Source organism: Puma concolor, chromosome D1 (genome assembly GCF_028749965.1).
Source record: "Puma concolor isolate L17-30 chromosome D1, mPumCon1.1.hap2, whole genome shotgun sequence".
In the NCBI taxonomy this organism is placed as follows: domain Eukaryota; kingdom Metazoa; phylum Chordata; class Mammalia; order Carnivora; family Felidae; genus Puma; species Puma concolor.
Window position 1 is genome coordinate 10,765,885 of NC_141676.1, and position 22,923 is coordinate 10,788,807.

At 39.8% G+C, this 22,923-nt stretch overlaps 1 protein-coding gene across 2 annotated transcripts; it reads right to left on the reverse strand.

Annotated features, from left to right (window-relative positions):
* Positions 1-1,329: 1,329 nt before the first annotated feature.
* Positions 1,330-22,875, reverse strand: LOC112852167 (membrane-spanning 4-domains subfamily A member 5). 2 transcript variants are annotated; one of them, XM_025915669.2, is made up of 5 exons: positions 22,611-22,875; positions 18,322-18,450; positions 15,829-15,885; positions 14,475-14,627; positions 1,330-1,642 (listed from the first exon to the last, which is right to left on the reverse strand). In XM_025915669.2, the coding sequence occupies exons 1-5, from the start codon at positions 22,761-22,763 to the stop codon at positions 1,541-1,543; spliced, it is 594 nt and encodes a 197-aa protein (XP_025771454.1). In that variant the 5' UTR covers positions 22,764-22,875; the 3' UTR covers positions 1,330-1,540. The 2 variants fall into 2 exon arrangements, with proteins under 2 accessions (XP_025771454.1, XP_086533424.1); XM_086677298.1 differs by lacking the exon at positions 15,829-15,885.
* Between the last annotated feature and the right edge of the window lie 48 nt (positions 22,876-22,923).

The window sequence follows — 22,923 nt, forward strand, 5'->3', positions numbered from 1 at the left end:
AAGTTTAGAGCGGTCTCTCCACAGGCCACAGAACATGAGCCATCACATCAGACAGGCTGCGAAAGCAGTTACCAGAATCCAGTTGCCTTCCATTAAGCTAGAGAGAAGCTCTGCACTGGAACCACCTGGAAATCTTTACAAATTATTGATGCCCAGCTCTCACCACATTCTTATTTGATTGCCATGGGGTGGGGTGGTGCATTAAGGGGGGGGGTGTTTATAAAAGTTGCTCGGGTGATTTGAATGTGCAGTAAAGTTAAATGGGCATTTGATTCTCAATGGGTATAAAGTTTTTGTTATTCAAGATGAGTAAGTTCTAGAGATCTGTGCAACAGAGTACTTAGTTACTAATACAGAATTGTACACTTTAAAATATGTGAAGAGAATAGACCTCACATTAAGTGTTCTTGCCAAAAAACAAACAAAAAACCCTCAAAAAAGCACAGGAACATTTTTAGAGGTGATGGATATGCTGAGTACCTTGGGTATGGGGATAGCATCAGGGAATACGTATACATGAAACGTGTGCATTTTTTTGGTATATAAACTATACCTTTAAAAAATAAAAACAACGTTAAGTAACCTAAAAAAAAAAAAGGATTTGTAAAACTATGTAACAGCACCACTCTCCACACTAATTTTCTTTTTTCTTTTGGAAAAAATGTCATGTTAATAAAATGTTGTGTTAATAAAATGTTACTTGTATTATGTGTGATGGGTCTTGAATAATTGTTTTGAGTGTAAAGGGGTTCTGAGACCAAGAGTTTAAGGGACGTTGGTACGTGGGTGTAGGGATCAAAACCCTGGACTCTGGAGCCAGGCCGCCTGTTGCTGTCATGGCTCTGACATTGTGGGCTTTGTCACCAGGGGCACTTTACTTACCCTCTCTTGACTTCAGCTCCCTGGCCCATGAAATGAATATAACAGTAACATTCACCTCTTAGACTTTTTGTGAGGTTCAATGAGTAACACACCTAAAACAGCACAGTGCCCGGACTGCTCTAGTGGCTTTTACCGATATATACCTTCATTGTTAACTGTTCTGGTTATTATGAGTGGCTAACATTAATGATCTTGCAGGATCATTGTAAAATGTGTGGGTCGAGCCATTCTTCCAGACCACCTCATTTTTCCATACAACCATGGAGAAGGAGCCATTAGGTAGAGTCTCTTGGAGAGATCGGCGGGAGACGTCACGGACCTGCTCACCCCCACACCGTGGGCTTTGGCTCATTTCTCTATTTGTACGGTGGCGATGCTGTGTTGCTCAGCGGATGAACGAATAACAGGAGGCGACAACAAGGTGACCATGTGATTGAGGGAGAGGAGGACGTGGCAAGGATGTGTTTTATTAGCCAGAATGTTCCCAGAGCCCACCCTTTGAAGTCACTCCCCTTTTGCTTCAGACAGTTGCCAGCCTTAAGGTTCTATGTTCCTGCTGGCTTTTTCTCCCACACGGATCTCACCTCTTTAGGAGGTGAGGAGGAACTCACCTAAAGATTGTAACACATCTTTATTCCCACAGTACGCTTCAGCACCATTAGTCACAGTTGCAACAATAAAAGCATCTCTTCAGAATTGAGAAAGACAGAGAGATGAATAATTCAATAACGCTGAAGGCCATCAACATAATCAAAATTCCCTGGAACGGAAGAAAAAGAAGAAGAAGGAAAAAAAGGAGAATCATGGTATTAGCACAATAATGATTTTTCTGATGACAGTGAGGTAGAAATGCCCAGGTGGGAAAAGCTCTCCCACATGTCTCAAGTGCATCCCGTGCCTACGAAGCAAATTAGTGCAAGATCATAAGAATATACAGCCATTTTAACATAGCGCAGGACGGCGTATTATTTTCTTTGAGAAAGTCCTACAAAACAATACATTTCTGTATTATAGGCAGGAAAGCCTCCATTTCATAAATATATACCAATATAAAAAATGATATCAAAAAAGTCTGTTGAAGGAGAAAGATTAAGAAATAGGAAAAAAAAAAAAGAAGCAAAAATAGAAAAGGAAAGAAAGAAGAGAGGGGAAAACCCTACAGGGCCCAGAAAAAAGAGGAACATGTCGAAAAAGGCATACAGATCGAAGCATAGGCTAATAGTACCATCTTCCGTTCTTTTTATAACTGCCAGAGACCCTTAAAACGCTTTGTATCTTGGCACCAAAGAGCACGAACAGCATATACACTTTGTTGGGAGCCCAGAGGCTGGACACGCAGTGTTCTGCCAGTGAAAGTTTGTGAAGATCATAGGGTTCACATTCTGTTCTGCAACCGTGTCTACGTGGTGTGAGTATAGGTTGACAAACTGTTTATTTTAGAGTCACATGGTTTTTATTTTATTTTATTTATTAATGTTTATTTATATTAGAGAGAGAGTGTGTCTGTGCATGAGCGGGGCAGGAGCAGAGAGAGAGGGAGACACAGAATCCGAAGCAGGCTCCAGGCTCCGAGCTGTCAGCACAGAGCCCGACGCGGGGCTCGAATCCACGAGCCAGGAGATCATGACCTGAGCTGTACTCAGAGGCTTAACCGACTGAGCCACCCAGGCGCCCCTCTGTTTTGTTTCTTAGTAATATCCTGCTGTTTGAATAGTCTGTTTCTTTAGCCACTCTGTTGTTGATAGACATTTGAATTGTTTCTAGTTTTTACTATTAGAATAGATTTTCTGTGAATATTCTTTTTTTTTTTTAACGTTTATTTATTTTTGGGACAGAGAGAGACAGAGCATGAACAGGGGAGGGGCAGAGAGAGAGGGAAACACAAAATCGGAAGCAGGCTCCAGGCTCTGAGCCATCAGCCCAGAGCCCGACGCGGGGCTCGAACTCACGGACCGCGAGATCGTGACCTGAGCCGAAGTCGGACGCTTAACCGACTGAGCCACCCAGGCGCCCCATGAATATTCTTATATATATTGTGGAGACATAAAATAGGCCTGATTAATTTTCAGAAAAACTGCCAGGTAGTTTTCCAATGTGGTTGAGCCATTTTACATTCCCACCAAAAATGTACAAGAATTCCATTTGCTTCACATTCCTGCCAACATTTGGTTTTGCCAGTCCTTGTAATTAAAGTCATTCTGGTGTGCATACAAATGTTGTGATTTGAATTTGCATTCTTCTCATAACTGATAATGTTGAACAAATTTTTACGTGCTTACTGGCCATTGGCATGTCTTTCTTTGTGAAGAGCTTGTTCAAGTGCTACTCTTTTTTTTTTTTTTTTTGTCTTTTTATTACTGATTTCCAGGAGTGCTTAATACTTTCTGGATATGGGTCTTCAGTCAGATAGATGTATTGAGGAGATTAACTCTCATTCTGTGCCTTGCCTTTTCACTTACTTTTTTTTTTTTTTAATTAAGTTATAATTGGTATATAAGCCTGTGTAAGTTTAAGGTATACAATATGTTGATTTGATACACTTGTATATTGCAGCATGGTCACCACCACATTGGTTAGCTAATTACTTCCATCATGTCACCTAATTATCAATTTGGGTTTTTTTTTGGTGGTGAGAATATTTAAGATCTAATCTCTTTGCAACACTAAAGTATATAATACAGTATTGTTAGTAATATTGACATTGCTGTGCATTAGACCTCCGGAGCTTATTCATCTTCTAGCTGGAAGTTTGTACTCTTTGACAAGCATCTGTCCGAATTCTCCACCCCGCAGCCTCTGGTAACCACCATTCCACTCTCTGTTCTCATGAAGTTGGCTTTGTAAGATTCCACATGTAAGAGATATCATACAGTACTTGTTTTCCTTCATCTAGTCGGATGGAGATTTCACTTAGCATAATGTCTTCAGAGTCCATTCGTATTGTTACAGACAGGTGGCTTTCCTTCTTTCTCATCACTGAATAATATCCCATTGTAAGTGAACCACATATGCATCTGTTCATGGACGTCTAGCTTGTTTCCATGTTTTGGCTATTGTAAATAATGCTGCAAAGAATATGAAGGTGGCTCGTATCTTTTTGAGTTAGTGTTTTCTTTTCCTTCTTATACATACTCAGAAGTGTAGTTGCTGGATTCTATAGTAGTTTTATTTTGAATTTTTTTTGAGGACCCTCCGTCTTGTTTTCCATGGTGGCTGCACCGATGTCCATTCCCACCGCCAGTGCACAAGGGATCCCTTTTCTCCACAGCCTCACTGACTCTTGTTATTTCTTGTCTTTTTGATAATAGCCTTCTAACAGATGTGAGGTGATATTTCATTGTGGTTTTGATTTGCATTTCCCTGATGACTCATGATATAGTGTGTCTTTTCATGTACTCGTTAGCCATCTGTATGTCTTCTTTAGAAAAATGTCTATTCAGATCCCCTGCCCACTTTTTAATTTTTTTTGCTGTTGTACAAGCTCTTTATATATTTTGTATATCAGCCCCTTATTAGATATGTGACTTGTAAATATTTTCTCCTATTCCATAGATTGCATTTGCGTTTTATTGATGGTTTCCTTTGCTTTGCAGAAGCTTTTTAGTTTGATGTAGCCCCTCTTGTTTATTTTGCTTTTGCTGCTTTTGCCTCAGGTATCAAATCCAAACCATCATTGCCGAGACTGATATCAGAGAGTTTACTACCTATGTTTTCTTCTAGGAGTTTTATGATTTTAGGTCTTACGTTCAGGTCTTTATTTTGAATGATTTTTCTATTCATTCAAAATAGATAGATTTTATCTATTTTGAATTGATTTTTATGTATGGTGTAAGATAGTGGTCTAGTTACATTTCTTTGTGTGTGGCCTTTTAATTTTCCTGATAACCATTTATTGGAGAGACTGTCCTTTCCCCATCATATATTCTTGGCTCCTTTGTTGTGAATGTTTTTAAATTTTTTTTAACATTTATTCATTCTTGAGAGAGAGAGAGAGAGAGAGAGAGAGAGAGAATGAGTGGGGGAGGGGCAGAGAGAGAGGGAGAGAGAGAGAGAGAGAGAGAGAGAGAGAAGAGTGGGAGACACAGAATCCGAAGCAGGCTCCAGGCTCTGAGTTGTCAGCACAGAGCCTGACGCAGGACTTGAACCAATGAACTGTGAGATCGTGACCTGAGCCAAAGTCGAACACTTAACTGACTGAGCCACCCAGGCGCCCCTCCTTTGTTGTAAATTAATTGGTCATACATGCATACGTTTATTTATGACTCTGTATTCATTCCGTTGACCTGTGCGTCTGTTTGTATACCTTACTATTTTTGAGAACCATAGCTTTATAGTACATTTGAAATCAAGAAATGTGATGCCTTCAGCTTTGTTTTTCTTTCTCAAGATTGCTGCTCTGCTCTTTGGGTCTTTCGTGGTTCCATGCAAATTTTAGGATTATTTTTTATTTCTGAGAAAAATGCCATCGGTAGTTTGATGGGGATTGCATTGAATCTGCAGATTGCTCTGGGTAGTATACGCATTTTAACAATATTAACTCTTCCAATCTATGAACAGGGGATATCTTCCCATTTATTTGTGCCTTCTGTTTCTTTCATCAGTGTCTTCAAGTTCCTTCACCTCCTTGATTAAATTTATTCCTAGGTACTTTATCTTTTTTGATGCAATTGTAGATGTGATTTCTTAATTTCTTTCTCATAGATCTTTATTAGTATGTAGAAATGCAACTTATTTTTATATATTGGTATTTGGATCCTTCAATCTTACTGAATTCATTTTATTAGTTCTGATAGTTTTTTTGGTGGGGTCTTTAGGGTTTTCTGTGTATAATATGTCATCTGCAAGCAGAGACATTTTTACTTCTTCCTTTCTGATTTAGGTGCTTTCTCTTCTCTTCTCTTCCCTCCCCTCCCCTCCCCTCCCCTCCCCTCTTCTTTTTTTTTTTTTTCATTTTTTTCCCTTTCTTCCCCCAATTGCTCTGGCTAGGATTTCTTGTACTTTGTTGAATAGAAGTGTTAAGAGTAGGCATCCTTGTCTCGTTCCTGTGGGCTTGTCATATATGGCCTTTATTATGTTGAGATAGGTTTCTTTATCTCAGTGTGTTGAGAATTTAAATTATGTTTAAATTTTGCATGTTAAGTTTTGTCAAATTCTTTTTCTTCATCTATTGAGATGGTCATATGATTTTCATTGTTCATTATGTTATTGTGGTATATCACATTGACTGATTTGTGTATGTTGAACTTGGCATCCCTGGAATAAACACCACTTGATAATAGTGTATAAGACTTTTAATATACTATTGAATCCAGTTTGCTAATAACGTGTCGAGGATTTTTACATCTATATTCATCAGGGATATTGGCTTGCAATTTTCTTGTGGTGTACTTGTCTGGTTTTGGTGTGGGTATTCCTGGGCTTATAAAATGAATTTGGATGCTTCCACCTTTTAGAAGAGTTTAAGAAGGATTGGTATTAATTCTTCTTTAACTGTTTGGTAGAATTTTCCAGCGAAGCCATCTGGTCCTGGATTTTTCTCTTTTGGGAGGTTTTTGATTACTGATTCAATACTCTTCAGGGCTAATTTGCCAATGCCAATTGTCTTCAGTTTGTGTTGGTTTGATATCTCTATTTCAACTTTACTTTTAAAGAACATTTTCACTGGACATAGAATTCCACGCGTTATTTTATTTTATTTTTTTTTTATTTTTTATTTTTTGAATATTTTTTTTATTTATATATGAAATTTATTGTCAAATTGGTTTCCATACAACACCCAGTGCTCATCCCAAAAGGTGCCCTCCTCAATACCCATCACCCACCCTCTCCTCCCTCCCACCCCCCATCAACCCTTAGTTTGTTCTCAGTTCTCAACAGTCTCTTATGCTTTGGCTCTCTCCCACTCTAACCTCTTTTTTTTTTTTTTTTTCCTTCCCCTCCCCCATGGGTTCCTGTTAAGTTTCTCAGGATCCACATAAGAGTGAAACCATATGGTATCTGTCTTTCTCTGTATGGCTTATTTCACTTAGCATCACACTCTCCAGTTCCATCCACGTTGCTACAAAAGGCCATATTTCATTTTTTCTCATTGCCACGTAGTATTCCATTGTGTATATAAACCACAATTTCTTTATCCATTCATCAGTTGATGGACATTTAGGCTCTTTCCATAATTTGGCTATTGTTGAGAGTGCTGCTATGAACATTGGGGTACAAGTGCCCCTATGCATCAGTACTCCTGTGTCCCTTGGATAAATTCCTAGCAGTGCTATTGCTGGGTCATAGGGTAGGTCTATTTTTAATTTTCTGAGGAACCTCCACACTGCTTTCCAGAGCGGCTGCACCAATTTGCATTCCCATCAACAGTGCAAGAGGGTTCCCGTTTCTCCACATCCTCTCCAGCATCTATAGTCTCCTGATTTGTTCATTTTGGCCACTCTGACTGGCGTGAGGTGATACCTGAGTGTGGTTTTGATTTGTATTTCCCTGATAAGGAGCGACGCTGAACATCTTTTCATGTGCCTGTTGGCCATCCGGATGTCTTCTTTAGAGAAGTGTCTATTCATGTTTTCTGCCCATTTCTTCACTGGGTTATTTGCTTTTCGGGTGTGGAGTTTGGTGAGCTCTTTATAGATTTTGGATACTAGCCCTTTGTCCGATATGTCATTTGCAAATATCTTTTCCCATTCCGTTGGTTGCCTTTTAGTTTTGTTGGTTGTTTCCTTTGCTGTGCAGAAGCTTTTTATCTTCATAAGGTCCCAGTAATTCACTTTTGCTTTTAATTCCCTTGCCTTTGGGGATGTGTCGAGTAAGAGATTGCTACGGCTGAGGTCAGAGAGGTCTTTTCCTGCTTTCTCCTCTAAGGTTTTGATGGTTTCCTGTCTCACATTCAGGTCCTTGATCCATTTTGAGTTTATTTTTGTGAATGGTGTGAGAAAGTGGTCTAGTTTCAACCTTCTGCATGTTGCTGTCCAGTTCTCCCAGCACCATTTGTTAAAGAGACTGTCTTTTTTCCATTGGATGTTCTTTCCTGCTTTGTCAAAGATGAGTTGGCCATACGTTTGTGGGTCTAGTTCTGGGGTTTCTATTCTATTCCATTGGTCTATGTGTCTGTTTTTGTGCCATCCACGCGTTATTTTATTTCGGCACTTTAAAAATGTCATTCCGCTGTCCTGCGGCCTCTATCAGGCCTCCAAGTTAAGAGTCAGTTGGAAGTTTACCTTTATTCCTTTGAATGGGATGTCCTATCTTCTGGCATAAGTGGTTCTGTCTGGTTTTTGTTTGTTTGTTTACACTTAAACGTAATATGCAAAAAATGGTAGAAATTCTAAATTATGTTGTCTTCCTCTGGAGATGATGTAATTTTCTTCCATCAGACAGATTAGGGGAAGGTTACCTTGATCAGAATAATTCCAAGGATGGATTTCAGTTTTGTGGGATGGCTGATCTGTTTCTTTTGTCCTTGGTTCTAGGGTGTAGTCTTTCTTCAGAAGTGAAATTTCGGGGTGTTTCCTAGACTCCACCACTGCTGTTGGTGGACTCTGAACAGTTTGTGTGTCTGTCCCTAGCACTGCATGACTGCTGAAATCTATTCTTGGCCTTTTAGCCTCTTAGCTTCCTATCAGCTTGGCTTCTGAGCTTTGCATCCTACACGTTAGGAGTCAGCAAATAACTTGTGGAGGAATGCGATGGAGCATTTTGGGTTTACTTCAATGTGTACAATTCTTACACGATCCTTGCATTTCAAATCCTGGTGGCTGTGGTATCTTTCATGTATATTCAAACAGCTGGAAATGTTTTGAAATTCTAATAAGCTTTTAATTAAAGTGGTTTTCACTAGAGGGATGCTCTGATATAAATTACTCTGTCATAACCATAAAAAAAGATTTTTATATTTAAAAATTCTTTTTAATGTTTATTTATTTTTGAGAGACAGAGACAGAGCATGAGTAGGGGAGGGACAGAGAGAGAGGGAGACAAAGAATCCGAAGCAGGCTCTGAGCTGTCAGCACAGAGCCTGATGCGGGGCTCAAGCCCACAAACCGTGAGATCAGGACCTGAGCTGAAGTCGGACGCTTAACTGACTGAGCCACCCAGGTGCCCCAAGGATTTGTATATTTTATGAGTGTTTTCTGTAAACCAGTCATTGGCTGTTTTACTCCTTTCTAATGTATGCATGATTTCTTTTTTACTAATTTCCATTCTTGTCATTATATATTAATTTATTCTTCTTTCTTTGGGCTAACTTTTCTCTCCTTTAATCCCTGAGATTAATGTTTGGACCATTGTTTTTCAAAGTTTCATAATTTATAGTATCTACATTTCTTTAAAATTTTTTTTTTCAACGTTTATTTATTTTTGGGACAGAGAGAGACAGAGCGTGAATGGGGGAGGGGGCAGAGAGAGAGGGAGACACAGAATCGGAAACAGGCTCCAGGCTCTGAGCCATCAGCCCAGCGCCTGACGCGGGGCTCGAACTCACGGACCGCGAGATCGTGACCTGGCTGAAGTCGGACGCTTAACCGACTGCGCCACCCAGGCGCCCCTATAGTATCTACATTTCTAAGCTATGAATTGCCTTAAAGTATTGTTCTACCTTCTGCCCTCAAGGTTTTGAGCTTTCATTTCAGAACATGTTTGGATTTATATTTTAATTTTTTCTCTGATCCGATAATTCCTTTGAAGCACACTTCTTCATATCCAACCACGTAGGGGCTTTTGAAATTATTTTAAATCATTGTTTATGGTTTTATTGCATAGGACATACATTATGACTTCAACCTTTGGTATTAATCTGAAATTGTCATATTTACCAATATATAATCATTTTTTGTGTGTGTGTTACAAAAATGTGTATTCTGTTGTTGTTGGAATAGTAGACAAAATATATCTGTGAGCTAGTTTTTTACTTTTGATGATACCATTAAGTTTTAAAACATATCAAAGTCTAAAGTTCTTCAAACCTTCACCCTCTTCTCAGGGAAAACTCAGGCCCTTAGCAAACTCAAATAGCAAAAACACGATTTGCTCCCTTCTCTATTTACATGTTAATTCTGACTGGTATTTTATTATTATTCTATTTTTAATTTTGTTTAATTTTTTTTTAACGTTTATTTATATTTAAGACAGAGAGAGACAGAGCATGAACGCGGGAGGGTCAGAGAGAAAGGGAGACACAGAATTTGAAACAGGCTCCAGGCTCTGAGGTGTCAGCACAGAGCGCGACGTGGGGCTCGAACTCATGGACCACGAGATCATGACCTGAGCTGAAGTCAACCGCTTAACCCACTGAGCCACCCAGGCGCCCCCTGACTGGTATTTTAAATACTTTATTTTTAATCTCAGTGTATCTTATTATTGCTGTATTACACAAGCAGCCTTCACTCGTATTTGTCCATGTGTTTATCACATTCTTTGTTCTTCCTTCCTTCTTGTGTCTCATTGTGCTATCATTTTCTTTGTACTTGGAGTTCATTATTATTCCTTTAATGCTGCTCTGCAGGAGACAAGCTTGAATTTTGTGTCTCTGAAGAGACTTCATGTCACTTCATTCTTATAAGATGTTTTAATGGGCCATGAATGATAGGCTCTTGGTTGGTATTTTTTTGTTTGTTTCAAAACACTGAAGATATCGTTCAGTCTCTGGCTTTTATTGTTGCTTTTGAGAAGTTAACTGTTAGTCCAGTGGCTTCTACTTTTTCCTTTTGGTAATTTTCATAGTCTTTAGTTTTAGTTAAGATTATTAAGAATTGATCATGGAAAGAAATCGTGATTTGAAAAGTAACTGTACTTTGACTCAGCAAATTGAAGTGCACCAAAGCGTGATATGGATGCAAGACCAAATATCTAAGTTCAAGGTTTTAACATAAGGCTTCTCAGAGCCTTATGTTCAAGGTAAGACTACAGAGAAATGTCTTAATGGTAATTCCATGTGAATTAATGTTTTCCAAAAATTAGACCACTGACTATCCTTGCAACTATTCTAGTTTGCAACTCTGACCAGATCCTTTCCAGACTACTGTTCCTCTCCCCTAAAATTACCTTGTGACTACTCCAGCTGATGAAAGCCTATAAATGCTCTTTTCTGTTTCCCCTTATTGCATCTGAGACCCTATGCTCTCCTTTCATTGGCAGATTTAATACATTCAGCTTTTAACTGCCTTTGATTTTCCTGGTGGTCTTTGAAGGTGCCAGACAGTCACAGAGACCCCCAGAGAGGTCTAGCCAGACCCCTCACCATTTTGGTCCTGGTCCTTTGACTCATTTAGTGACTATTCCACTGAATCTGTTTGAGCAACCCTGTGCAGGGTTTGCACATCCGTGTTGATAAGGGGAGTCTAGCACTTTTTATTGAATAGTGTTTATTTGTCCTAGAAATCAGGTCTCCCAGGACTTTTTCATTAGCCCTTCACATTTGTTCCTGTTTACTTTTTACTTGGTGGGGGAGGAAAAAGACAGTCTGCCAAAGCTTTGCCACTAACCATCCTGTTTTCCAATCTGCCTTTTATCTATGTTTTTGTGTATCTATAAGAATAAATCATGGGGTGGGGGAGCGCCTGGATGGCTCAGTTGGTTAAGCGTCCAACTTCAGCTCAGGTCATGATCTCACGGCTCGTGAGTTCAAGCCCTGCGTCAGGCTCTGTGCTGACAGGTAAGAGCCTGGAGCCCGCTGCAGATTCTGTGTCTCCCTCTCTCTGCCCCTCCTCATTCTCACTCTTGTGTGTCTCTCTCTCAAAAATAAACACTAAAAAAAAGAATAAATCTTAGGGAAGGAATAATTATAGATTTAAAATTCTGTCTTCTTATTCAGCCACCAGGACTAATGAGTAAAATGTCTTTTTGACCACTATCCTCTCTAGGACCAATTATCTTGGATCGCTTAGTAAAAACTTGTAAGAAACCTTTTCCAGTCTTGTCTATGTGTAGGAAATTGGCTGTAGGAGAGACTCTTCTTCATATATTCCACCTGTTGGAGGCTGCTGATTTCTTGTATCTGCAGGCAGGGGTAGATTTTCTAAGGCCTTTGCTGTCCCTGATATCTTCTTACTTCCTGGTAATCATTGACTAAATCCTCAGGAATTGATTCTGTGTTATATCTCGGTGAATTATATAACTTCTCTTCTGATAACTGGTTATAAAATTTGTCTTGCCCCCCCCCCCCCCAAACAGATGTGGACTACTTTCCCTTGCCAGCCAGCTAATCATTTTTGTGTGACCTTAGGCAGGGGATTGGTTATTTTGGAAATACCATCAGGGAAAGAGTACACTTGAGTCTTTTTTCATAAGATCTCATGGAAACCTCCACCACCACCACCACTACCACACTTATTATAGACATCAAGCTATAATCTAGAAACCTCACGGAAGCAAATGGTCTAAAAGATTAGGACAGCTAATGCACAGGTGGCCCTGTGCTCCTCATAATTAGGAACTAGGCTGCTTCCTCTGCTCAAGATGACCAGAACAAAATTATTCCCCCTTCAAAATGACAGATGCCATTGATGGCGATGGGCTTATCATCTTGGCTATTTTATCTCCTCTGTGCTAGTTCAAGGTGCTAGGTTATTGGTAGACAACCCTACATACACAGTATTACCATGGCAACCTTCCTTGAAAATCAGTATCGTCATGTTTCTTCATTCACTCAGGCCGACAATAAGGGACAAGCTCCTGAAACTGATCCAAGAGGAAATAGAAAACCTAAATACACGGATGACAGTGATTGTAAAAACATCCCACAAAGAAAAACCCAGACCCAGGAGACTTCACCAGTGAGTCTTCCTAACGTTTACAGAAAATTTGATACCAATTTTCACAAAATTTAACAAAAAGTATAAGAGGAAGGAATATTTTCCAACTCATTCTATAATGCCAGTATTAACCAGACACAAAAAACAAAGACGTCACAAGAAAAGATGACTATAGGCCAGTATCCCTTATAAATATAGATGCAAAAATCTTTAACAAAGTACTAGAAAGCTGAACCTGATAACATTTGTAAAGGATTATATACCATGACTGAGTGGGATTTATCCTAGGAATGTAAGGTTTCTTTAAGACAAAAAGGCAATCAATGCAGTGCAGCATAATAATAGAATAAAGGACAAAGACCTCATGATTGTCTCAGTAGATCTAGAAAAAGAATTTCACTAAATTCAACACACATGGTAAATACATTTAACAAACTGGGAAGAGAAAAAACTTATTCAATCTGATCAAGTCCATATAAAAAACCCTCAGCCGACAGCATACCTAATGATGAAAAACTGCATGCTTTCATTCTTTTATTTTTAAAATTTTTTTAATGTTTATTTTTGAGACAGATGGCATGAACAGGGGAGGGGCAGAGAGAGAGGGAGACACAGAATCTGAAGCAGTCTCCGGGCTCCAAGCTGTCGGCACAAAGCCCGATGCGGGGTTTGAACTCACAGACCGTGAGATCATGACCTGAGCCAAAGTCGAATGCTTAACCGACTGAGCCACCCAGGTGCCCCATGCATGCTTTCATTCTAAGCACAGGGAAAAGATGAGGAAGGATGTCTGCTCTTGCAATGTCCATATTTTACTTTTTTTTTTTTTTACTTTTTTTTTTAACATTTATTTATTATATTATTGAGAGAGAGAGACAGAGCATGATTGTGGGAGGGGCAGAGAAAGAGGGAGACACAGAATCTGAAGCAGGCTCCAGGCTCTGAGCTGTCAGCACAGAGCTTAACGCGGGGCTCGAACCCATAAACCAGGAGATCATGACCTGAGCCACTCAACCAACTGAGCCACCCAGGCACCCCAATATTTTACTTCAAAAAAAATTGTTTAATTTCATTTTTCAGAGAGAGAGAAGCAGAGCATGAGCAGGGGAGGGGCAGAGAGGGACCCAAACCTGAAACAGGCTCCAGGCTCTAAGCTGTCAGCAAAGAGCCCGATGTGGGGCTTGAACTCATGAGCTGTGAGATCATGACCTGAGCCAAAGTCAGACACTTAACCTAGTGAGCCACCCAAGTGCCCCACCATATTTTGCTTCTGTAAGGACTCCCTTTTCCTCAGGTGATTACTTTCCAGCTTTCTCTGCAAATTTTGATGGGTCTTGTTGACTGTCTTTTCTGTAGATTTACATCCTTTACATTACCTTAAACTAATATTAGTGGTGTTTTGGAAAGATTAGAAATAAATCCCTGTTTTCAATGTATACCATGTTTTGTCAGAAGTCCAGACTAAATATTAACGCCAAAACCAAAACCATAAAAACACTCCCCTCGTGATTCTAATGTACCTCTAGGGCTATGAATTACTACCGACCTGCTCTACCTGTAGTTTTCCTCTTGTAACACTCGGTCTTTTATATTACACTCATTGGTACGTGTTTTACCTTCTCTACTCATCTGTGAAATCCTAAAGGTGGGGGTCGTAATGCGTTTATTTTTCTATTCCACAATGCCTGGTATAACCTAGAAGATCCTATTATTTCTGTAAATGTTCGTAAATAAAAGACAGTGCATGTGTCCACAATGTCATTTAGATTTTGCTGATCGGGTGCTAATAAATCTTTACAATTACCCCCATTATCCCTTACTGTAAAAATGTGGCATACTTACAATGAATAGGGTATTAATGGCCCGGCACCGGCTATTTGTGTCTTCATGGCCACAAAAATAGTTTTGATCTAGAACGAGACCAAGTGCGATGAGAATAATTCCAGCTGTTGCTGCCAAGGCACTAAGAGAATTCATTGCTTGGGTTGTCTTCACCTGAAAGAGATGAACATAACACGCAGGCTATAGGCAGAGCAGCAGTGGGAAGACCGGGAGAGGGTTTTAGTCACAGCATTGCAGTGCCACTGGGCAGCTGTGTGATCATCTGTGAGACACTTCATCCCTTGGGGCTTCGGGCTCTCAGCCGCAGAATAATGGGATCCAGGGAGCTCTGAAAAAATCCTTCTGTCCTCCATGATCTGTACCCGAGTTAACTCCCATTTACTTGGGGGAAGGAGTGCACACTGGACAAAAAGGGACTTAGGCGTTGTCACCTTGCATTGCATTTTGATGCCCTGGTAAAAGTCATGACCTACTTAACGTTTTTGTTTCATGACTCTAACTGAACATTGTATTTCTTTGCAATTTTTAGTTCTTCCCCAAACTTCAAACCTGCAGGGGACACCCTGAGCTGGAATTACTTTCTTGGCTTGTTAATTAATATCTCACATTTTTGATTCTTTGAGAAAAGTAAAAATATTCTACTTATAATTTATCTGTAAGTTGAAATCTCACACTCATTAACACTATATTATTTATTTGAACTTTTGCTTATAAGGTTTAATTAGATTGTCTTCACGGTATGCCTGTCATGTGAGCTAATAAACTCGTGCCTGTTGAAATGTCTGGCAGGAGATGGGACCACAAATACTTACAAAAAGAATGACTGAGTATGTCACTGAAATGCTGAGACCCGTTTTACTTTTGGCTTAGGAACTTGGGGATTTATTCTATGTTTCAGTGTTTTCATAAATAAGAAACTGGATTACCTAGAAAACGCTCCTGGCACTAGGGGCGCTTGGGCGTCTCGGTCAGTTAAGCGTCCAACTTAGGCTCAGGTCATGATCTCACAGTTCGTGGGTTCGAGCCCCACGTCGGCTCTGTGCTGACAGCTCAGAGCCTAAAGCCTGTTTCGGATTCTGTGTCTCCCTTCTCTCTCTGTCCTTCCCCCACTTGCACTCTGTCTCTCTCTCCCAAAAATAAACACTAAAATTTTTTTAAAAAAAAAAGAAAACTCTTCTGGCATTAGTGTTTTATGATTCTATGGACAAAAAAACCCAAAATGCCATCAATTGGTATCAGTACTTGACAGTTTGTGGAATTGTAGTGGTTAAAAGTTTTTCCAAATTCATTTTCAAGGCTAGACTTAATTATTTCAATGTTACACATTTTTTAGGAAAGGAGAAATCTAACTCACCAGGCTTCCTGTGGGTTTTCTTTCCAGTGCAACTAGGAAGGCTCCAGAATTAATGAACTATTAAAAAGAATAAATATCTTAGTGATGGGCTTGTTTAGGTCAGAGGTCAGAGAACAGACCTCTCCGTGTTTCTTGTACATGCCTTCCTAATTCCTATGATCCTCAAAGCAGTGAGCGAGATGCCTCAGGTGACTATCTACAAATGAGTAGCAGACAAAATACTGAACTAGAAAGTAGCTTTAGTCTTAACTATCTATTTGAACACTGGGCTTTAGTTTTCTCATCCATCTTCCTTTTACAGCTATTGTGGACTCAGCTTTGATATCACGACACATTGGTGTCAAATCAGTTCACAGCCAATAGGATCAGGTTCTGTGATCCTTTTAAGAAACATCCTCCTTGAGGAGGGCACCTGTTGGGATGAGCACTGGGTGTTGTATGGAAACCAATTTGACAGTAAATTTCATATTAAAAAAAAATAAAAAGAAACATCCTTCATGCCCATTTGCGATCCAGTGTGTTCTCCCAGCTAATAGGCTGGGCATTCTGAAAAAAATTCCCAGGATTTTCATGGAGGTGAGTCATGCCTGGTAGCACCATTATCTGACGGAAACTCCAGATGGGACTACAGCACACCCATTTTTAAGTTTCTGGTCCCACTGCCTGGTATTTCTTCAGCCTCCCCTCTTACCCTCACTCTCTGTGCTGAACACACAGTTCTCAGAATAGAAAGTGTCCCTTCTCCCTTGGCAGCAAGATATCCCTACCCCTTACCCCCAGCCATTCCCCACTCCCTTTCTCTGTGTGTGCCCTCCTCCTGCTTAACCACTGGCCCTTTAAAACTCCCATGAGACTGGAAGTATCCCTGGGAAGTCTCCCCTCCTTTTTGTGGGTGCCCTTCCTCTAGAGGCAGCTTGCGTGTCTGTTCTCACTCATCACACCATATGGTAATCATCCTACTCTCCACTTGAGAGACCTCGAGACCGAGAACTGCTTTTTCTATGAATTCCCACACACTATCTATTCTCTGGCACTATACTAGGTCCCAAAATAATGTTTATTGAATGTTATGAAATGTGATTAAATGTCTCTGTGCAGCTCAAAGATACCTCTGTTTCTTTACTTTTCTAAACAGTTCTAAAACGTTTTTCTAAAAAGTTTCTTGACTTTTCTAAAAAATTCTAATTAAGAATTCCCTACTTTACTTTCATCTCGACTTCTGTAAGCACTTTCTACACCCTCTGTGGTATCATTAATCCCAGTACCTTGAAATGACCTGTTTACATGTTTGCTTTCTTGGTAAATTGAGAGCCCTTTGAAGGAAGTGCCCATGTATTACTCTTTTTGTTTGTTTATTACCCACCTCCCCCCAGATTAATTGAGATATAGTTGGCATGCAGTGCTGTTTAGGACGTACAGCATAATGATATGACTTAAACATAGTGTGAAATGATTATAATGAGTTTACTTGACATCAGTTATCTCATATAACAACCCCCCCCAAAAAAATGAAAGAAAAAGAGGAAAAATAATATTTTTCTTTGTGATGAGAACTCTTAGAATTGACTCTCTTAAAAAATTCTATATGTATCATACAGCAGTGTTAACTGTCATCCTGTCGTACATTTGTCTTATAACTGAAGTTATGCTTATTTATCTCATAACTGAAGTTTGTGCCTTTTGAACACCTCCCTCCATCCCTTCTCTCCTCACTCTCTGCCCCTGGAAACCTTAAATCTGAGCTCTAGTTCTATGAGGTTTTTTAAATTCTAAATATAAGTGAGATTGTACAGTTTTTGTCTTTCCCTGTCTAACTTATTTCACGTTAACATAATGCCCTCAAAGTCTAACCATGTTATGGCAAGTGTCAGGATTTTCTTGGTTATTTATGGCTGAGTAATACACACACACACACACACACACACACACACACACACACACACACAAGTATGTATATACACTTCTTTATGCATTCATCTGTTGATTGACACTTAAGTTGTTTCCCTATCTTGGCTGTTTTGAATAATGCTGCTACGGACATGGAGGTGCAGATATATCTTTAACATAGGGTTTCATTTCCTTTGGATATGTTTCCAGAAGTGGAATTTCTGGATCATATAGTAGTTCTGTTTTTAATTTTTTGAGGAAACTTCATACCGTCTTTCATAGTGAGGTTCCATGTATTATTAACCTCTGGATCCTCATTGCCTTCCTCCATGTGTCTGGCTTATAAAGATGGCAACTTATTTTGAATGAATTAATGGACAAATAATGTCAAGATCCAAGGAAATGTTCCCAAAGGAACTTCGAGGCCCAGTGATGGAACATCAGCAATTCTGATGAATTAATGGGGAAAAAATTTCAACAAAGTTGATTTTTCTTTTAACTTTTCAAAGCATATCATGCAACTGAATGCAGCTCATTTTGTAATTAAGAATTCCCTAGTATTCCTGTTGGCGTGGCCTCAAATTTAACTCAATTGCCTATACTCACCAAAACAGAGCTCCAGAATGGATATCCTGAAATAAATATAAAGGGGAACCTTGGGTATGGGTTTTCAAGGGTAAAAAGGAAAACAACTCCAAAGAAAAAGTTCAGCAGTCCAAACAGGATCTGGATAGCCTGTAAATAGAGGAAAAGTCATGATAAGGAGAAAGCAAGACGGTAGGTTCCCTTTTCAAAAATGTGCATGATCCTCTTTTGGTTAAAAGGATTTGGCAATTACCTTCCTTTTAAATAAGGGAAGGATAGCAGAAGCCCTCTTATGATACTCCCAGGTGTTTTCTTGATCCCTTTATCTGATACTTCGCAATAGATAAAGTGATCTAAATCAGTGTTCTGGAAAATGTAGTCCATGGACTGGCAACATTAGGATCTGCTGGGAATTAGAGATGAAAACTCCCAGGCCCTGTATCCTGTATCCTATACTTAGTGAGTAGAATCTCCAGGTGAGGCTGAGAAGTCCATGTCAAACTCCAAGCATCAGGGAAATGCACATCCAAACCGCAAGGAGATAGGACTTCACATCTGTTAAAATGGCTATCATCAAAAAGACAAGAGAGCAAATGCTGGTGAGGATGTGCTGCCCTGTTGGTGGGGATGTATTACCATGGAAAAAAGTGTGGAGATTCCTCCAAAAATGAAAAATAAAGCAAATAATGAATACAAATAAAGCCAGGGTTTAACAACTGCTAGGGAAGATTGGTGAGCGTGACATAAAGAATGGAAGGGGTACCATGTGTGAGTCTGTTTTCTCTGCCCTCTTATTCTCCGTCTGTCTTCTCGGTCTGAGTAATCTCATTCACTCCCATGGTAACTATGACCATAAGTAGGTGAGTTGTGAATGAGATCCTTTTCCTCAAGCCCAGGTTCCTTTGAGTAAGTTCAACGCAATAGCCACCGCCCAGTCCTCTAAACTATTAAAATTGTTTCCTGCCTGGCTTCTCCGCACCAGCTTCCTTTTTCTCTATTCCAGTGTTGTGTCAGTGCTGAAGTAGGATAGCAAGACAGAACCAGTCCGTTTGAAACAAAGCTGCCCAACATTGTTTGAAACAAAGCTGCCCAATCTGGCGGTCATCCAATTCAGAGAAGTGTTTAAAAATTACAGATTTCAACCACCACCACCACCCTCAAAATCGCTGTTCAGTGGTTCCGGAACAAGGCCCAGGGACCTGATGTATATATTTTATAAAGCTCCTTAGGTGATTTGTTGGTTTCACAGATTGGAAGCTACTTGTCTATACTGTAAAATCAAAGTAGGGGTGGGATATAAGATTCTTGGCAATTAGGTCTCCACAAATTACCTTCCTGGTTATTTCCTTTTCTCTCCCAGTTAGTTCCTAAAGGTGATTTTTCACATTTCAAATAGTTTTGGTAAAATATACATAACAAAATTTACCATACTTACCATTTTATTTAAATTAAGAGGCTTTACTTTTAAATTTCTTTTTTTTCAACGTTTATTTATTTTTGGGACAGAGAGAGACAGAGCATGAACGGGGGAGGGGCAGAGAGAGAGGGAGACACAGAATCGGAAACAGGCTCCAGGCTCCGAGCCATCAGCCCAGAGCCTGACGCGGGGCTCGAACTCACGGACCGTGAGATCGTGACCTGGTTGAAGTCGGACGCTTAACCGACTGCGCCACCCAGGCGCCCCAAGAGGCTTTACTTTTAAAAGCGGTTTTAGGTTCACAGCAAAATTGCATGAAAAGTACAGAGTTCTCATGTACTTCCTGTTGCCTTCCCCCACTACCAACATCTCATACTGGTACATTTGTTGTCATTGATGAACCAACACTGACACATCACTGTCAAAGGCTTCACTCTAGGTGTTGTATGTTCTGCGGCTTTTGACAAATGTGCAATGGTGTGTATCCACCATTATAGTATTGTGCAGAATAGTTTTCCTGCCCTAAACATCCTGCCCTCCACATAGTCAACCCTGCCTCTTCCCTTCATCCCCTGGCAACCACTGATCTTTTTGTCTCCATACTTTGGCTTTTCCGGAATGTCACATAGTTGGAATCATATAGTTTGTTGTCTTTGTAGGCTGGCTTCTTTCACTTAGCAATGCATATTTTAGGTTCTCCATGTGTCTCTTCATGGCTTGATGGCTTATTTATTTTGACCATCAAGTCACATTCCCTTGTGTGGATGTACCGCAGTTTATTTATCCATCCTGATTTTTCTTATTTCTTTTTTGTTTGTTTGTCTTTTAGTCAATCCCCTTAAATCTTTCAAGTCTAATTTGCTCTCTCCCAAGTCTTCTTTGCCATTCCCAAACTACGCTACCATGAGCTCTTTGTTCACAGTGCTTTCTCTATCTAGAAAATTCTGCCTTCTTCCTTTCCCTTCATTTCTACTTATTAAAATTCCATCACTTCTGGGGCACCTAGGTGGCTCGGTTGGTTAAACATCCGATTCTGGCTCAGGTCATGATCTCAGAGTTTGTGGTTCAAGCCCTGCGTGGGGCTCTGTGTTGACGGGCCAGGGCCTGGAACCTGCTTTGGATTCTGTGTCTCCCTCTCTCTCTGCCCCTCTCCCACTCATGCTCTGTCTCTCTCAGATAAATAAACATTAAAAAAAAAACTTTAAGAAAATTCCATCACTCCTTCAGGGTTCAGATTAAATGCCAAATTTGCTATGATGTTGTCTCATTGCTTTTAACCCTTTTTTTTTTTTTTTTTACATTTATTCATTTTTGAGAGACAGAGAGAGACAGAGCACAAGCGGGTGAGGGGCAGAGAGAGAGGAAGACACAGAATCCGAAGCAGGCTCCAAGCTGTCAGCACAGAGCCCAACGCAGGGCTCGAATCCACAAACCACGAGATCATGACCCGAGCCAAAGTCAGATGCCTAACTGACTGAGGCATCCAGGAGCCCCAGTCTCATTGCTTTTAGGTAGAAGTAACTGTTCCTTCTCTGGGTTCCAACCCCCTCCCCCCCCCCCCCACCATATATGGCTCCTATTAGAGGCTACATTGAAATGTGGTTTTTAATATTGTCACTTTATTATTTCTAAATTATGTATTTATTCTTCTCAATGAGAGAAAGTGGGTTGTGTTTATTTCTGTAACCCCCTATAGTGTCTAACGTAATTTTTTGCACATAGTTCAATCCATATTTGTTAAAGTAATATGAACCGTTTAGTGGAAGTTTGAGTACCATTATATTTAAATAGATGTGAAAGCAGTTTAGACTGTTGGCCGTTTCCTGCATGTCAGTGGGCCCTCTTTCTCTACTTTGTTTTTTTTTTCTGAAAAAAAAAAAAAAAATTTTTCCTATTTTCCATCCTTGAAGGCTTGGGATTGAAAAGACAAATATGTTATGAGATATAGGCCCTGTCACAGCCTCAAACATACTGAATCACATTGTCTGAAAGGAGGATTGGTAAATAAAAAATAATTAATATTCAAGAAATGGATAGGTGGGTGGAGAGATGAACATTTACAGTATTAAGGGGATTTTCTGCAAAAGCCCCGCATATAAAAATACCATATCATGTTATCAAAATGAATTCTGAGTTCTGATTGGGAAAATATAAAACCGTACAACTCAGTAACCCAGGATATAGAACCTGATCTATTGACTTCTACTTGATTTTCTCTTCCTTTTCTCTGAACGTGACTAGGAAAAAACTCCTAGTTGGTCATTTTGGAGATTTTTACTTTAATTGTGACCTTCAAAAGCCCAGAGGATTCTTTTCCTATCCATAGAAATTTGTACATAGTTGGTTTAGAAATGTGACACTTCTGATTTGAGTGGAAATAAAAGTTGGAATTAGCTCCTACCTTGAAACATTGCACCACCAAATATTTTTTTCTCTTTCTTCTCCTCCACAACCCCCATCTTAGTTTAGGCTTCTGAACAAAGTAATAGAATCTATAATACCCTGATGAGGTGGCTGATTAAGCCCATGGTTCATAGACTGGATGGCTTATAAACAACAGAAATCTATTTCTCATGATTCTGGAGGCTGAAAGTTTGATAGCAGGGTGCCACAAGGTTGGGTTCTGATGTAGACCCCCTCTGGGTTACAGGCTGGAAACTTCTCTTTTGTAACTTCTCATGGTGGAAAGAGAGCTACTTACCTCCCTGACCTCTTCTTATAAAGGCATTAATCCCACTCATGAGAGTTTACCCTCATGAACTAATTAAAAAGATCCCACCTCCAAACACCATTACATTGGAATTATGGTTTCAACTATGAATTTTGGGAAACACAAACATTCAGTCCCTAACACACCCTCAGTAGAGTATACATTAGGGCAGATCTTACTTACCCCTAAGGTTTTCATTTTTGTGGTAAGTGATTTTGGAAAAGGGCCGCTGGATTCATAGGTTGTGGCTATAAACTCTGGTGACTGAAACTTGGAAACAGTGATCTCCGGAGGAAATACAAGAAACACAGGATTGTGTGCAGAGTTTGAATCCATGATGGTGTAGTTGATATTTTAAAATGAAAAAATGTTCTTGTTACTTCAGTCTAGACCATGTTCTTCTCCTGTTCCAAGGCTGTCTGGAGCGCTGGCATTGTTGTGCTTTGTCTTGGAATTATAGAACCACAGCGTCATAGAGTCATAGAATATCAGGACT